Here is an 18,477-nt window from a genome sequence, read left to right as displayed (position 1 = left end):
CTTTCCCCACTCCAGTCTATATTTCATTGTGCTGCTCTGATCATTTTTTACAAAACCATTCAGTCCATGTTTCCCCATTTTTCAAGACCCTCCAGTGGTTTCCCATCCACCTCCACATCAAACAGAAGCTCATTACCTTAACTGTTCCTCAATCTCATCTATTTTGCTGCTGACCTCTTGCCCACAACCAGTTGCTGGCCTGGAATGCCCTCCATCTTCATATCTGACCTACAATCACTCCCCCTACATTTAAAGTCTTATTAAAATTATATCTCCTTCAAGAGATCTTCTTTGATTAAGCCCTCATTTCCTCTCATCCTACTCCCATGTGCCGTTGCCCTTGCACTTGGTTTTGCACTTTTTATTCACCTCTCCTTCAGTCCCATAGCATTTATGTATATATTTGTAATTTATTTATATTAGTGCCTGTAAACTCATTGTGTACAGGAAATGTCTACCAACTCAGTTATATTCTATTAAGCATTTAGTACAGTACTCTGTACACAGTAAACACTCACTAAGTTTTGTTTTTTAAAAAAATTTATGCTATCTGTGAAGCACTTATTATGTGTCAGGCACTATACTAATTGCTAGGGTTAGCTGATCAGGTTCGACACAGTCCATGTCCCATGTGGGGCTCACAGTCTTAATCCCCATTTTCAGATGAAGTAATTGAGGCACCAATAAATAAAGTGACTTGCCCAAGATCACACAGCCAGCAAGTGGCAATTACAATCCAGGTCCTTCTGACTCCCAGGACCATGCTCTATCAACTAGACCACACTGCTTCTCAATTGATTGGTTATTAAATACCTCTTCTCTCTTCCCTTCTGACCAACCAAACAGGTTATCTGGTATCTATCCCAGTACTTGGTACAGTGTTTACAATCCCTCTCTAGACTGTAAACTCATTGTGGGCAGGTAATGGGTCTGCTGTGCTATACTCTCCCAAGTGCTTAGTACAGTGCTCTGCACACAGGAAGCACTCAGTAAATACTATTGAATGACTGACTTAACAAATACCACTATTATCAGTATTATTGTTATTTTTATACATCATCTCTGGAAACTGAAACTTCCAAACTACCCAGAGATTGAATCTACCCAATATTTTCACTGCACTGGAAAAAAAGAGGCAAACTGAATTTCATATTTACTTTTTATTGTATCATTTTTTATAGTGTTTGGTAAGTGCTTACTATGTGCCAGTACTAAGCACTGAGGTGATACAAATTCATCAGGTTAGACACAGTTCCTGTCCCACATGGGGCTCATAGTCTTAATTTCCAGTTTACCTGTGAGGTAACAGAGGCACAGAGAAGTGAAGTGACTTATTTAAGGTCATACAGCAGACAAGTGGTGGAATCGGGATTAGATCCCACATCCTTCTGACTCCCTCAAGAGAAGGATATTGATTATGATGGTCACATACTGTAAATTCTGGGCAAGTGTTAACTGATAATGATAATGACACTAACAATAATAGTGCTATTTGCTAAGTGCTTGGGTAGATGCAAGGTAATTAGGTCAAACTAGTCCCTGACCCAGGGGCCTCACAGTCTAAGGGTGAGGAAGAACATAAATCACTATTATACAGACGAAGAAGAGGAAACTGAGACATAGAGAAGTAAGTATCTCATGGCAGATAAGTGGCAGAGCTGGGATTAGAACCCAGGTCTCCTGACTCACAGAATTAAGTTCTGTCCACTAGACCATACTGCTTCTCTAAGGACAATAATCAGATAAGAATGAGAATGATGGTTTAACTCTATTCTCAACTTTCCACTTGTCTATGGGTCAAGGTTAACCTGGCGTTCCAATTGAAACTTTTTTCCCCTTTGGGATTGATAAATTGAAAAGTCATCTCCTCACTTAACATGGTTGGCAAAAATAGAGAGCCCCCACTTGTCTGTGTGTTGGACAAGAATTGAGTGCCGGATGCAGTAGCTTGGCTAATGCACATCAGCACTCAGGTCCGGAAAGAGCAGTTCATCTAGCTCCCTGACAAGCAGAGCTAATGGAGCAGAAGATTTAGTCTAAAGTTGGGACCAACTGAGAATTCACCTTAATGGAGTTTTTCTCTTCTCATTATAAAACCTGTTTGATCTTGTTCTCTTTCCCTTTCCTCAATTCCAGCAGGATCACAGATGCTACCTTCTCAAATTTTTCCTTTAGGCACATTCCATTACATATTTATGTTTCTCTCCACAAAAAAAACCACATACCTATTCTTGTATTTTTCCATAGAATACCCAGTTCTCCTCAGCAGAGCTTTACTTTTTTCAGCTGACAGCTCTGTTCATTCTTTCTATTTACTCAAATTTTCTATCTTTTCAATGGTATTTATTGAACACCTACTGAGTAGAGTCTCCTCTAACTCCAACCTACTCACCATACCTCAATTTCGCCTATATTGCTGCTGACAAGTTGATCACGTCCTCCCTCTGGCCTGAAACTCCCTCCTCCATGTACCACGACCTACCGTGACCTTCACTTTCCCTACCTTCAGAGTCCTCCTAAAGTCACAGCTCCTCCAAGAGGCCTTCCCTGACTAAGTCCTTATTTGTCATACTCCCTTTTCCTTCAGTGTTTTGTTTTTCTTAAAGGTATTTCTTAAGCACATACTATGTGTCAGGCACTGTTCTAAGCACTGGAGTAGCTACAAGATAATCATGTTGGACACAGTCCATGTCCCACATGGGAATCACGGTTTTAATCCCCAGTTCACAGATGAGGTAATCGAGGCACAGGAAAGTTAAGTGATTTGCCCAAGGTCACACAGCAGACAAGTGGCAGAGCCAGAATTATAACTAAAGTCCTTCTGACTCCCAGGCCCGTGCTCTATCCACTAGGCCATGCTGCTTCTGAAGTGCACTGCCTATGTGCTTGGATCTGTATCCTTTAATCACTTGATATTCACCCCACCCTCAGCCCCACAGGATTATGTACATATCCATCATTTAGTGATATTAATATCCACCTCCTTCTCTAGAGTGTAAACTCGTTGTGGAAAGAGAACATGTCTACCAACTCTGATATATAGTACTCTCACAGGCACTTACTATAATGCTCTGCACCCAGTAAGTAGTCAATAAATACCACTGATTATGATTGATTGATTTCAGAGCACGAACTAGGTGCTTTGGAGAATCCAACAGAAGTGGAACGCATGGTCCCTGCCCCACAGTCTACAGACTTTCATTAGATAGAATATAATTCTAGTATTTTAGCTGCAATGCTAAGAATTTAATCTGTTGCACATTCTGTTATGTAGATGCATAAAGAAAGACGAAAACACCTGTTAGAACACTAACATTGGCTTCAGTGACACGATCCTCTTCTGGTTCTCGTATTTCTCCAGCCACTCCTTCTCAGTCTCTTTCATGGGCTCCTCCTCTTCCTCCCACCTCTTAACTGTGGGGAATCCCTCGGGACTCAGTTCTGGTTCCCCTTCCATTCACTGTCCATACTCACACTCTTGGAGAACTCACTCATTACCATCTCTACACAGATGATTCCCAAATCTCTCAGTCCAGCAGTGTCACATTTTTTCTTGCCTTGTTTTGATGTCTATCTCCCCCGACTCTAGACTGTAAACCCACTGTGGGCAGGATTGTCTGTTTTTATTGCTATATTGTACTTTCCAAGTACTTAGTATAGTGCTATGCACATAGTAAGCGCTCAATAAATAAGATAGAATGAGTGAATGAATCTCTACTTGTAGATCCCACTGACATAAACTTAACATGTCCAAAACAAAACTCATTTTCCCACCTGTCCTTCCCGAGACTTTCTCATCACCATAGACAACAGCACCATCCTAGTTGTTTCACAAACATGTAACCATGATGTTATCCTCAACTCATCTCTTTTATTCATTCCAGATATTCAATCTGCCACTAAAAATCCTCTCAGTTCTACCTTCACAATACCTCTACAATCTTTCCCTTCCTCTACATTCAAACTGCTACCATGCTGATCCAAAGACTTATTTCTCACCTTGACTGGATCAGTCACTGTTCTTCTCCCTACCCTTCCTGCCTTCTGTCACTCTCCTCTACTGGCCATACTTCACTCTGCTGCCCAGATCATTTTTCTAAAAATGCTCACTCTACATTTCCCCAGTCCTCAACACCCTCCACATCAATCAGAAACCCCTTACCATTGGCTTTAAGGTATTCAATCCAATCTACCTCTCTTACCTTACCTCACTGATCTAGTACAACCAACCCACACATTGCCCTTCTCTAAGGCCAACTTATTCACTGTATCTTAATCTTGTCTTTATCCCCATCAACCCCCCTTGCCCATGTCCTCCCTCTGCCCTGGGGCTTCCCCTAACCCCCCGTTCATATCCAACATCTCACCACTCTCTTCACCTTGACAGTCTTACTACTAGTAATAATAATGATAGTAATTGTTGTACACTTACTATGGGCCAAGGACTCTTATAAGCACTGGAGTAGCTACAAGCAGCAAAGCAGCATGGGAAGCAGCGTGGCTTAGTAGAGAGAGCACTGGCTTGGGAGTCAGAGGTCGTGGGTTCTAATCCCGGGTCTGCCACTTGTCCACTTTGTGACTTTGGACAAGTCATTTAACTTTTCTGTGCCTCAGTTACCTCATCTGTAAAATGGGGATTAAGACTGTGAGCCCCACGTGGGTCAACCTGCTTATCTCGTTTCCACCCCAGTGTTTAGACCTGTGCTGGGCACATATTAAGTGCTTAACAAATACCATTATTATTGTTATTATTATTATACAAGGTTATCAAGTTAGACACAGTCCCTGTCACACATTGGGCTCATAGTCTAAGGGTGAGGGAGAACAGGTATTGAATCCTCATGTTACAGGTGAGGAAACTAAGATGCAGAGAAGTTGTGACTTGCCCTCGGCCACACAGCAGACAAGCCCTCCCTCCTCATATCAGAAAGATAATTGCTCAACCCCACTTCAAAATCTTATTGAAGGTGCATCTCCTCCTAGTAGCCTTCTCTGACTAAGCCCTCTTCTCCTCTTCTCCCACTCTCCTCTGCACCACTCTTATTTGCTCCTTCATTCACCCTCCCTGGCATTTTCATAGTACATATGTATATACCTGTAATTTATTTACAGATATGTTTAATTTATATTAATATGTCTACCCCCTCTAGACTGCGAGCTCGTTGTAGGCAGGAATGTGTCTATTATATTGTACTCTCCCAAGCACTTAGTATAATGCTTTGCACATAGTGCTCAATAATTGCAATTAAATGCTCTTCCCCACCTTCAAAACCTTACTGAAGGCACATCTCCTCCAAGACGCCTTCTCTGACTAAGCCTTCCTCTCTTCTTCTCCCACTCCCTTCTGTGCTGCTCTTACTTGCTCCTTCATTCACCCTCCCTCCCATCCCCACAGCTCATGTGCATATACCTGCGTTTATTTATCTATCTATTTATAAATCTATCCATTTATTTATGTCTGTCTCCCCATCTAGACTTTGAGCTCACTGTGGGCAGGAATGTGCCTGCTTGTTATTATACTGTATCTCCCTAGTGCTTCGTACACTGCTTTGCACACAGTAAGCGCTCAATAAATATGATTGAATGAATGAAAGTGGAGGTAGCATTAGAACCCAGGTCCTCTGACTCCCAGGCCTAGGTTGTTTCCATTAGATCACTCTGCTGCTTGATGGATTATGATGGATTCATTCATGTTATCACTGAAACTCAACTGTCCTATAGCTGAAGGTTGAGTTCTCTACCTGGATGTGCCTTTATCAGCAGCTTCCACCTGGCAACACTAGCTTCCTTCTTTAGTGAAGCAAATGAACATCACCTTTCTTCACTCCTTGACTTTGATCTTCAACCATTTATTTTCCAATGGCTCCTTCCCCACTGCTTTCAAATATGCTCTGTCTCCCCTATCCTGAAAATTACTCTCTTGATCCCTTGGCTTCATCCAGTTATTGCCCCATATCTATCCTGCCATTCCGCTCCAAACCCTTGAGCGGGTGGTCTGCATTCACTGCCTCCACTTCCTCTCCTCCAACCCTCTCCTTGATCCCTTCAATACTGTTTCTGCCCACCTCAGTCTATGGAAATTGTTCTCTAAGGTCACTAATGAACTCCTTCTTGCCAGTCCCAATGGTCTCTATTTCATCCTAATTCTAATCAACCTCTCACCTGCCTTTGCCACTTTGGACCACCTCCTTCTCCTTAAAACATTATCTAATCTTGGCTTCACTGATAATGTCCTCTCCCGGTTCTCCTCTTATGCCACTCATTCTCAGTCTCTTTAACAGGCTTCCCACCTCCTTAACTGTGGGTACCTCAAGACTGAGTTCTCCCATTCTATTCTCCATCTACACCCACTCCCTTGCTCCCATGGCTTCAACTACCATCTATACACAGATGATTCTACAATCGACCTCTTCAGTTCTGATCTCTCTCCTTTTTCCAGCAGTTTCATATTTCCTCCTGACTTCAGGACATCTCTAATTGAATGTACTAGAATATTATCTTCTCCAAAAGGCTTTCTCTGAAAAGGTCCTCATTCCTCTGATTCATCCTCCCTTCTGTGTCAACAGTGCTTTGGGTGTGTGCCCCTTACTTGATATCCCCCTCCCTTACACACGTATACACACACACACACACACACACAACTCCTATGTGCATTTCTCCATTTCCCCTATTTATAAAGGACTTACTATGTGCTAGGCACTGCATATTTCTGTGCAGTTTGCAACAGCTTATTTTTCCACTCTGTAACAATAATAATACTTTATGCACATAGCTGTTTATCATTATTATTGTTGTTGTCATTTTTATTGTTATTGCTATTAATATTAATGGAAGTATTTATCCTATGTCTTTATTTTAGAAATCCAGGAATTGAGATCCATTGATTACCCTTCTGATTAGTTTCTTTTAAACTCAGACTGTTTTATGAATATTAAGACAAGTTTAGAACAGTGCTTGGCACATAGTAAGCACTTAACAAATACCACGATTATAATTATTATTCTCAAATTCCAACCACTGTCATAAAAAAAACCCACAGTTAACATAGTGACATTTGTTTGGAGAAGATAATATATAGTGCTAAAAATGTCATAAATCTTTTCTTTACTCTTTCAATTACATTATACAAAATGGTAGAGATCACTTTATCCAGATAGTTTAGGTTTATGGCTTGCAAATTTTTAATTTCCAATTTTTTATGGTGTTTGTTAAGCACTTAGTATATGTCAGACACTGTACTAAGCACTGGAGTAGATGAAGCAAATCAAGTTGGACATAGTCCATGGTCCACATGGGCCTCACAGTATTAATCTCCATTTTATGTTTGAGGTAACTGAGTCACAGAGAAGCTAAATGACTTGCCCAAGGTCATACAGCAGATACAAGATGGAGTTGCTATTTGATCCCAGGTCCTTCTGACTTATAGGCCCTTGCTCTATCCACTAGGCTATGCTGCTTCAAATCTCTAATTTACTTGCTCACGTGTTCTTTGTGTAAACAAATTGAACAGTCTCATATTCAATGTGCAAACTGGATTCAAGTTATAAAAACATCAGGGGACGAAATTGTTCATCTGCAAACTGACAACCCAGTTTCCACTTCCCAATTAATAGCATTTTATCTGCTAATAAAAGAGCCCAGTGGAATTATAATGTACTTCAAATCCAGCAGCATATGTTTCTCCTGACCTTTTTAAATGAGGTCAAACAGAAAATCTGAAGGAAGCAGACATCAGGAAGTCAGAAAGTATAAGAATGCCTAAAATTTTTGTTCAGAGTTCACTCACTTTCTGACTGTGACACAATCCAGAAGGTTGTGAACGTGAGAGGCTTCCACACGTTTGCTATTATTTTCTGTTTTCAGAAGAATAAAGTGAAGTGATTAAATTGGCCCCAGACAGAGACTAATTTCAACTGTAATTTAAAGCTCTGGATAAGATAAAGTCTGGTGACAATATACAAATGTTTTCCCTATATTTTTTACAAATGTAAGGCCAATGGTGATCCATCATGTGAAACATTGATCTCAGACTGTCCATTGACTTTTGAGGAAATTACAGAATCTTCCTTGCTCTTCTGTCCTCTCCCTTTATTCTTCTCCATGGCACCCCAAATAACCCCAGAAATCAGTGCTATATGGGGGTTCTGTTTTTGATTTTTTGTTGTTGCTTTTTAATGGTACTTGTTAAGCGCTTACTTTATACCAAGGCCTGAACTAAGTGCTGGGGTATATGTAAAACAATTCAGTTGGACAGTTCCTGTCCCACCTGAGACTCTCAGTCTAAGAAAGAGGGAGTTGGATTTAATCCCCATTTTACAGATGAGGTAAGTGAGGCCCGGAGAAGTGGAAGTGACTTGCCCAAGGTCACACACCTGTCAAGTGGCAGAGCCAGTATTTACTAATTACACAGGATTTACACAGGCCACGCTGCTTCCCTGAAGCAGGTTACTAAAAAAAGAATATTGCCCCCTTACCCATACAGGAGGAAGTTAGGGGAGCACTATGGGAGATGCCAAATCATGCAGCCTTCTGGGTTTCTACAACTTCCCAGATCCAGAGAGAGGGACTGGAGAATTTGAAGGACCAACCACATGGCTCACCCAGCCACCCCACCCTCTGGAGACGGAACCCCTCCGAGCTCTGACTTCCATGGTGCGACGAAGGGCACTGTAAAGGAGCTGCTGAAAGTGCAGATTTTAAAATAAGGCTAGCAGTCAGGTGTCATTGAAAATCCCAGTAACGTATAACGAGTAAGGTTCTGTCACATATAGCCTCTTTTCTAGAGTAGGCTTTATGGTAGAAAATTGAGATGGCATTTTGTCTCGCATTTCAATAAGGAAAGATTTTCATTGGGCTGTTGACACAACTTAATCTGTCACATTGTTGGATGGCAGTGATCAGCCAAATGTAGTGCAGGGTCGTAAATCTTGTTCAGCAATAGCGTAAACACTCGGGCACTGTAGGCAAGATTCATAAATCTTGCACAAAATTCAGCAATGCAGGATTGATTCCAGAAGTACTATGGAATGTATAAAAATGGATTGAGTTGGATAAATACTATTTGGCTTAGTTAAACCTAGAAAATTTGATTCCCAAGTGATAATTTTGTTATTTTTTTTTAGATGGAACTGATTAAAAACATAAGTACTGCAGAGCAGCCCTATTTATTCACTCGACATGTACATTTCCTCAACTTTTCTAGGTAAGATACCTTCCTATTCAGAATTGCTCCCATTCTTTTTTAGTGTACTAATCTCTATTTTAAATGGAAGTTTTTATTTCAGTAGTTTCTTTCTCTATTTACTTTTGGCTAGAAGGTTCAGGAAATAGTGATATTATTTTAGTTACTGCACCTTGGCATAGTTTTTTTAATAAAGGAAAATGAAGACTGGAAATGCTCAAAAAAGGGAATTACATTCTGTATTGGATCACTCAAATATGGGAATTTCTGTGGGATGGAAACTGTGAGAACAATACCCATTTTAACATTAGCCTTCTATTTCATGATGCTTTACAATTTGCGCAGCCACATGACCAACTGAACAATTTGGTGGGCCTAAAATCAACTGAAAAATGTAGAGATTGGCTTGATCCTCATAACTGTCAGCCCAGGCTAACCAGGAATAACCATAACCATGACCCAGGGAATCGTTTTCCTTTGCCTCAAATGATGTCAATTCCTGAAGAGAGTGTCATAGCCACTTCCCACCATAAGGCAGGAAGTTTAAATTGCTTTTTAAAAGAATTCAGAGACGCTTTGCAAATAACCATCTTTCCTTGTCATTCTGTTGTTTATAAAGTGGCAAGATGCCGAGAGTTTCTGAAAGGGAGGGTACTTCTGGTGTGTATATTTAATTCACTGAATTGTTTTCTCAAATGAGCTACCAGAAACTTTTAAAGCTCTTTACAGTACATGAGAGATTTGTAAACTTAGTTCAGGATGCTTGGGAAAGAATATGATTTCTCATCTTCCCATCCAATACCTCCACAACTGAAGTGGCAGTTGTGCCACTTCAGTACTTCCTAATAATTGTGGTATTCATTAAGCACCAGGGTAGATACAAGATAATCAGGTCCCACATGGGGCTCACTGTCTGAGTAGAAGCGAGGCTAGATATTGAGTCCCCATTCAATACTTCTCTGAGGCGTAGAGAATAATAATAATAATGTTGGTATTTGTTAAGCGCTTACTATGTGCTGAGCACTGTTCTAAGCGCTGGGGTAGATACAAGGTAATCAGGTTGTCCCACGTGAGGCTCACAATTTTAATCCCCATTTTACAGATGAGGTAACTGAGGCACAGAGAAGTGAAGTGACTTGCCCACAGTCACACAGTTGAAAGGTTGCAGAGTCGGGATTTGAACCCATGACCTCTAACTCCCAAGCCCGGGCTCTTTCCACTGAGCCGACTTCCCCAAGGTCACATAGCAGACTAGGGACAGACTTGGATTTAGAACCCAGGACCTCTGACTCCTCTGCTCATTTGACCAAGCCACACTGTTTTTCACTCATGCACGCATTCTTCCACATCCCATAGTGCTGATGGACACAAATCTTTATACTCTTTTACATTCTCCTATCTGCAGTTTATTTTAGTGTCTGTTCCCCCACTACATTATAAACTCCTTACTGGTAGGAACATGTCCGCTAATTTTGTAGTACCCTCCCAAGTGCTTAGTACAGAGGAGCTTGACACAAAACAGGCACTCAATAAATACTACTGACTGACAGATTTATTGATTGTAATATTTTTAGTCCGCTTGTATTCACAGCAGGCAAAAATATATTTTTTTCTTTTATGGTATTTGTTAAGTGTTTACTATGTGTTCTAAACACTGGGATAGATACCAGCTAATCAGGTTGGACACAGTCCATGTCCCACGTAGAACTCAGAGTCCTAATCCCCATTTTATAGATGAAGTAACTGAGAAACAGAGAATTTTCTCTCCTATACAGCCCACCCCACATATTTCTCTTCTCTAGTGCTAACCTTCTCACTGTGCCTCAGTCCCACCTGTCTCACTGCTACCCCCTGGCCCACATCCTGCCTCCCTCATCAAAGCAGAGCAGTGTGGCTCAGTGGAAAGAGCCCGTGCTTGGGAGTCAGAGGCCATGGGTTTGAATCCTGGCTCTGCCACTTGTCAGCTGTGTGACTGTGGGCAAGTCACTTAACTTCTCTGTGCCTCAGTTACCTCATCTGTAAAATGGGGATTAAGAGTGTGAGCCTCATGTGGGACGACCTGATTACCTTGTATCTACCCCAGCACTTAGAACAGTGCTCTGCACATAGTAAGCGCTTAACAAATACCAACATTATTATTATTATTAAGTCCAACAGACAATTACTCTCCCCCTCGTCAAAGCCTTATGGACATCTCCCCCAAGAGGCCTTCCCAGACTAAGCCCCACTTTTCCTCATCTCCCACTCCCTTTGCTCTCCCCCCCTCCAACCAGACAGCACTTATATACACATATATATATATATATATGTGTACTTATATGTATACACACACACACACACACACAGATATGTAATTTTGTTTATTTGTATTGTCATTTCTGTATCCCCAATTCTAGACTGTGAGCTTGTTGTGGGGAGGGAATGTCAGTGATTATTGTGATAATGTATTTTACTAAATTGTATTTTGCTAAGCACTTAGTTCAGTGCTCTGCACACAGTAAGCTTTTAATAAATATGATTAAATGAATGAATGAATGAAAGTTAAGTGACTGGCCCAGGGACATACAGCAGACAAGTGGCGGAGCTGGGATTAGAAATGAGGTCCTTCTAATTCTGAGGATGAAACACTTAAAAAGAAGTGACTAATCGTTTCAGTACCAAACATTGTTTTTTTTCAGCCGTAATTGTCCGCATTTTCAGATCTTGATCACTGGTATTAAATCCAAATGTGGAAAGCCTTTAAATAAGCCATGTATTCTCCCAAATACAGTGCTTTTGCCCACAGTAAGTGCTTACAATTGATTGGTTGAATGTAAAACAGTCAACTCTCAATTGTATTAACTAACTGATAGACACCATTAAATGTTGGGGGAGAGAAGTAATGGAGCAGAATGACTCTTCCCCTGGCCCTATTGAAGGCTCACCTCCTCCCAGAGGCCTTCCCAGACCAAGTCCCCCTTTTCCTCAGCTCCCTCTCCCCTCCACATCACCTCGACTTGCTCACTTTCCTCTACCCCCCTCCCTGCCTCCCAGCACTTGTGTATATATGTATATAGCTATAATTCTATTTATGATTCCTGTTTACTTGTTTTGACATATGTATATATAATTCTATATCGATGCCTGTTTATTTTAATGTCTGTCTCCCCCCTTCTAGACTGTAAGCCTGGTGTGGGCAGGGATTGTCTTGCTTTATTGCTGAATTCTATTTTCCCAGTGCTTAGTACAGTGCTCTGCACACAGTAAGCACTCAATAAATATGACTGAATGAGTGAATGAATGAAATCTGCAGGGGCTTCTGATAACTAAGCAAAATAAACTCCTCTACCTCTACTGTACTCTCCCAAGCACCAAGCACACAGTAGCTTCTCAATTAAAACCACTGAATGATTGATTCAAAATAGTAGAATGATATACTGTGCTAAAGCCTCAAAGAAGGTAATACAGCTTCCAAAACTAGGTAATTTGATTCAGAGAGTCGCAAAAGCACTGAAAAAGTCAGACTCAATATTTAGAAAAAACAAACACTGTCTAATTCCTAAATTTGTCCAAATATTCCAAAACATTAATTAACGTCAAGTTAAGATTGTGAGTCCCTTGTGGGATAGGGTCTGTGTCCAACCTGATTAGCTGCATCGACTCCAGTGCATAGTGCCTGACACACAGTATACCCTTACAAAGACCATTAAAAAAATTTAATGTGAAAAGTCACTTAAAAAGCAAAAAAAAAACCAAAAAAACAAGCTTACTGACTGACAGTGAAATCAAAACTCTTCAATACTCTTCAGTTTGTCTCCTACCCTCATATGAACACATACGCATTGTTTAAAAGGATTTAACCTGCCCTTTCCTTCTTTTTTTATTCAACCTGAGTGCTGTTCTGCCTTTTAATTGATATTTAGTAGCAACTAGGGACCAGCAGGGATTTTCTCACAATCCCACAGTGGGATTGTTTCCATTTTCATTCCATGAGGTTTCTTTGCAATTCTTTTTCCATTTCACATAATTTTCAGAATTCTTGTTTGTAGTAATAACATTAAATCTAGTTTTAGTTTACAGTGCTTATCAAAACACTATCCTATAAAAATCATAGAAGTAATTTAAAACAGGGAAGAATTATTTAAAGTATGAGCCTCTGTTTTCCCCATTTTTCTTTCTACCCCTTTTTTCTTTTCATTTCCAAAACTATCCTCAAATCCAATACTAATGAAAAAAGGCTCATCCCAAGAAGCAGGCATAAAATCATGGTTGACTTAATTTTCTATATGAACCCTTAATTATCGACGGGAACAAAGTTTGTCCTCTAATGGCAATATTAGCCACAATAAATCCAATTTATGTAACTCTTTAATTCAATTTAGTTTCCAATTTTCATTTCTAAAGTGTTCTTTGTTTTCATTTTCATTAGCCAAGCAATTTTGTTCCTATATTTATTGTACCATTCAAACCACTGTTGACTTGCCCAAAAAGGAATTGCTTTCTTTCCTCCAAACAAAACTGTTTGATCACTTTAATTGCCAACTCAGAAATAGCTGACAAATTCAATTTAAAAACCCAGTTTGGACATAGCGAGATATTCCTGCTTCATGAGGTTCTTGTTGTATCTGCAGTTTGGGAAGAAGTACCATTTCGACACTGTTGTAGGATCTTCATTTTTGAGCAAACAGAACAGCTGGGCTGCAGTGCCTCTTCCAGGCTTCCAAGGGAATGTATAACATACAATTTATTCCATTGTTCAGTTGTATTTATTGAGCATTGACTGTGCACAGAGCACTCTACTAAGCCCTTGAAAGACTATGTTTTAAGCAGTGTGGCTTAGTGGAAAGAGCATGGGGTTGAGAGTCAGAGGTTGTGGGTTCTAATCCCAGCTCTGCCACTTATCAGCTGTGTGACCTTAGGCAAGTCACTTCACTTCTCTGTTCCTCAGTTACCTCATCTTTAAAATGGGGATTAAGACTGTGAGCCTCACATGGGACAACCTGATTACCTTGTATCTACGCCAGCACCTAGAACAGTGCTTGGCACATAGTAAATGCTTAACAAATATCATTATTAATTATTAAACAGACACAATCCCCACCACAACTAGCTAATAGTACAACCAGGAGGAGGCACAAAGGTTAGACTCTCCCCACTCTTCCCCACCCTGACACTGGCCAAGCCTCCTTACTGGGCTGCCTACCTGAAAAATGCCCCAGCAAAGTAGATACCCGCAGGAGCACGCTTCAAGATGGTCCTGCATAGATAGCACAGGTTATGGTTCCCTACCGATCTCAGAATTGTTGTGGCCTGGTCAGACCTAACTCAGAATCGATCCAGCTGTCCTTTGCAGCCTTCCCTATCTCCTCCCACCCCTCCCATCCTTTAGGAGTGGGAACTGGGAGAATGCCAAGATTTGGCAGGATCACTACCATGCATGAATGACATTTCTCCTATGTAGTGTTTCCCTGTGGGATGCTGGAACAGTAATTCCCAACAGCCTCCTGCTGCAGCTCCACCAGTATGACAAATGCAAGCAGATATGGTGGTACCACAGGGAGACTCTCCGAGGGAGTTTCCTGAGGACCTGTGGCCAATGGGAGCCATTTTGGCTTAGACATGCCCCCAGAGCCTTCTGTTCAGAGTGGGCCAAGCCTCAGTTTTCAACCTATTCAGGATCACATTTCCCAATATTACAATTCAGTAAAAGACAGTCTATGTCATTGGAGATCATTTGACTTTTTTTTTTTTTAACATTTGGGCTTTTTATTTTGAAAAATAATTCAGGAGCATTTTGAATTCTCCAGAGTTTGATTTTAATGCCTGCATTCAACCAATCAATCATTTTTATTGAGCACTTACTCTGTGCAGAGTACTGTACTAAGTGCTTGGGAGAGTACAGTGTAACAGAGTTGGTAGCCATGTTCCCTGCCCACATGTTCCCTGGCAGCTGAGCATTATTATCTGATCATTCATTAAGGCTTTCTTTAGAACTTCATTTACAGGACACTTTGCAGTCCTGTGTATTAGATCTTCTTTTTCAGCAACTCTATAAAAGTGGCTGATAGTATCTAGAGTGAACCAGACATCCTGATCTTGACAGAATCATTCCATGATACGCATCCTGCCCTAGGCATCTAAAGGAAGCCATTGGGTCATGCCAAGTTCTCACCTATAGCCATGTTGGCAGCAGATTATGTTGGTGCACCAGGCTCTGGATGTACTGAGGATACTAATGCCCTTCCCACAACTGCCCTTCCCATGACACCCCTTTAACTTGGGGTGGGCAGTTGGGGCACTCAGTGTTCCCATGGCATTGCAAACCTAAAAATTGCTAGACCATCTTAGCTTTGGCTACACACTGGGCCACCTATCACAGAGCATATGAATTCTCAGTCAGCCCTCCAAAAAGATAATCTCATCACCATATTTTCTGTCAACCTATGCCCTAGAAGACTGACCACCTTCTGCATGAGATGTCTGCATGGGAACCTGGTCACAGGATGCCTTGTGGAATTGGACTGTCTTCTGGGTCTCTCAGGGACTCCCAGATTTCCTGAGACCTCCACCAGGCTTGCCCTGCTCCAAGTCACATACATTTTCTAGTGGGCTAGAGATAATGTTGATGTGCTACTTTTGTGCAGCTGGAACACTAGTGGCCTTCTGTTCCCGAATTTATCCTTGTGATGTTAAAGAGCACTGGATCTCTGCTGTGTTAATGGGTTAGGTGTTAGATATTATAAGGATGATGATGATAATGTTGCAATCTCCCAAAGTGAATGACAGACAAGTCTGTCCTCACCAAGTCAGTCAGGACCAAGCACCTACATAGAGGAGTTGATTCTAGTGATAGTAGTTTGGCAGTGCCACTAACCCACCATGTCTGCCCTGAGGCAACAAATGTGTGTCAAAAATGCAATAAACTGACCTGAGGAAATGTTCCAGCAAATGATACATCTTAAACACTTTGACCTTTTTCGTAGTGCAGACTACACAGAAAGGCATGAGTAAGAGCCCAGCTTGGAAGGCTATTTTTCCCAGAATTAGCTGAGCAATTCAGACAAAGTATCATTTCTGAACAAATCACGCAGGAAATTGTAGTTGTGACATCTCCTACAGTCTTCCTAGGAAAAATGTTATTTCTATTCCAGTTGGAATTTATAATACAATTTTGTTTTTACCATCCTTCCAGCACCTAAAGCTCCATATATTTAAATCAGTGCATAATTGGAATGTTTGCTGGCCTGCTAAAGTGATAATTAGAGAGAACACTGCCTGTGATGTGAAAGAAAGCATAATTTTAAAATGACAATGCCTTCAACAAAAAAAACAGAGCAATTCCATCCGGAAATATTTTTTTTCATTTGAAATGATCCTTATGGAAAGCCTCTCCTACCTCTCACAAGTAGCCTAACAGCAACCTGCCCCCTTAAATGGAATTCCACTGATGCCATCATTTTCACATGGTAGTTCCAGTTACCAAACGCCTCCTATCCAGAAACGGAGATAGGCCGGAGCTCACACTCACCTGAAAATAGATGCTCCAGGCTGCGCCTATCCCTAGTGGAGTGCTTTACACCCTTACCACTCTATTTTACTCTCTCAGATACTTCAGTGTACCCAAAGAACAAAGACATTCCAATTACCTTACAGTGCAGCACAGGAAGCCTGGAAGTAGAGGGTCTGGGAAATTTAACAGTATCCTGCCTTAACTGAAACTGTGCTGTATATAAAACCATTCCTTTTCTTTTTACACTTAATGTACTTGTGTGAACTTGTGGATTGTCTTACACTAGAACAAACTGTGCCGTGGGGAGAATCTTCAAATGTGAAATATATTGAAAACATGCACTATTGCAACGTGGCCTAGTGAAAAGAGCACGGGCGGGCCTGGGAGTCAGAGGACTTGTGGTTCTAATCCCAGCTGTCCGCTTGTTTACTGTGTTACCTTGGACAAGTCACTTAACTTCTTTCTGCCTCAGTTACCTCTTCTGTAAAATGGGGATTAAGACTGTTAACTCCATGTGGGACAGGGACTGTGTCCAATCTGATTACCTTGTATATACCCCAACACTTGGTACAATGCCTGGCAAATAGTAAGTACTTAACAAATACCATAAAATAACCTTATCAATTAGATTTCTCTCTTAATTGTCATTTCTTTTCTTTCTCCCTATTCCCCCTCCTTTTTCAAATGTGAGCCCCATATGGGAACTGATTTTCTTATATCTACCCCAGTGTTTTGTATTAATACATATTTGCTAAACTAATACCACAATTATTATTATTGTCATTATTATTTCCTACCTCACTCTTTCCCCTCTTCCCATCCTTCCTCCATGGGCAATATTCACCAATTTCCCTTGGACCATCACTATCTTCTATTTTCAACACCCTCAGCCACTTTTTATCTGAAAAGTTCTCTGCTTCTCTCCCTCACAAGTTCATCAGTAACTTGAATGAAAGAATCAGAAACTAAAATATTTTTGGGGAACTGGAGAAGTAGTCCATTTCTGCTTCCCCCCATTTAATTTGTAAGTTATCTGAGTGTACAGTCTCTATCTTTTAGTTCTCCAAGCTCCCAGGACTCTGTACTCCTCATCTGGTAGGCAGTCAGGGCTGCTGTTGTTGATCACCAGAAAATTCAAAGTGTATGACAAATTATTAATATAAGATGCAGACCAGGCCTATTTCATCTCTATAGCGATGAGCTTTGCCCTGGCAATATAGCATGTAGCATGAGGCCTCATATTATGCCGTGAAAGCAAGTGGTTGTATAGCTGTTGTTATAGACTCTGAATCATGAGGAGAAATTCTGTTCTTCTAGCCATTTTATTTCATGTATTGTGTATTTGGCCTTGTCATTTCTGTTGTTTTAATGTTTTAGCATTCCACTGTTCCCAGTATATCTGTCTGCAGTCCTCTCTGCAACCTGTATTCATAGATTATGAGCCTCTTGAGGTACAGGGTTTGTATCTAGTTCCCATAATTCTGTATACTATTTCTCAGCACTTAATACAGTGCTGTTTAAACAGTGAGCTATTACTTATTTAAATACTATTACTCCTCTACTACATTGAGGCCAGGAGGTGGGATTGATGTTAAGTTTTAAGGAAATTGAATAGGAATGATTAAAGACCAAAATTGGTTGCTGAGGGAGGTTGAGGAGTTTTCTTTCTTGGAGGATTCTAAACTAAACCATGTTATCATCTCTCTGGTATGGCATGGGTGAAAGCCTTGGGTTATCCTTGAGGACTGGTATATGGACTAGATAATTTTAAAAGGTGGGAAAAAGTTGGCAAATTTTCTGTTTGCCC

At 40.8% G+C, this 18,477-nt stretch overlaps 1 protein-coding gene across 1 annotated transcript in view; it reads left to right on the top strand.

Moving 5' to 3' along the window:
- Positions 1-18,477, top strand: part of UST (uronyl 2-sulfotransferase) — a 305,282-nt gene that overhangs the window by 165,092 nt on the left and 121,713 nt on the right. Inside the window, exon 4 of the mRNA XM_029056424.2 lies at positions 9,123-9,202. Within this exon, the coding sequence (XP_028912257.1) occupies positions 9,123-9,202 (80 nt within the window). The remainder of the gene's footprint in view (positions 1-9,122; positions 9,203-18,477) is intronic.

The sequence above is a fragment of the Ornithorhynchus anatinus genome, chromosome 2, assembly GCF_004115215.2.
Source record: "Ornithorhynchus anatinus isolate Pmale09 chromosome 2, mOrnAna1.pri.v4, whole genome shotgun sequence".
NCBI lineage: Eukaryota > Metazoa > Chordata > Mammalia > Monotremata > Ornithorhynchidae > Ornithorhynchus > Ornithorhynchus anatinus.
Note: the sequence above shows the minus strand (reverse complement) of the source record. Positions and strands in the feature narration are given on the sequence as shown.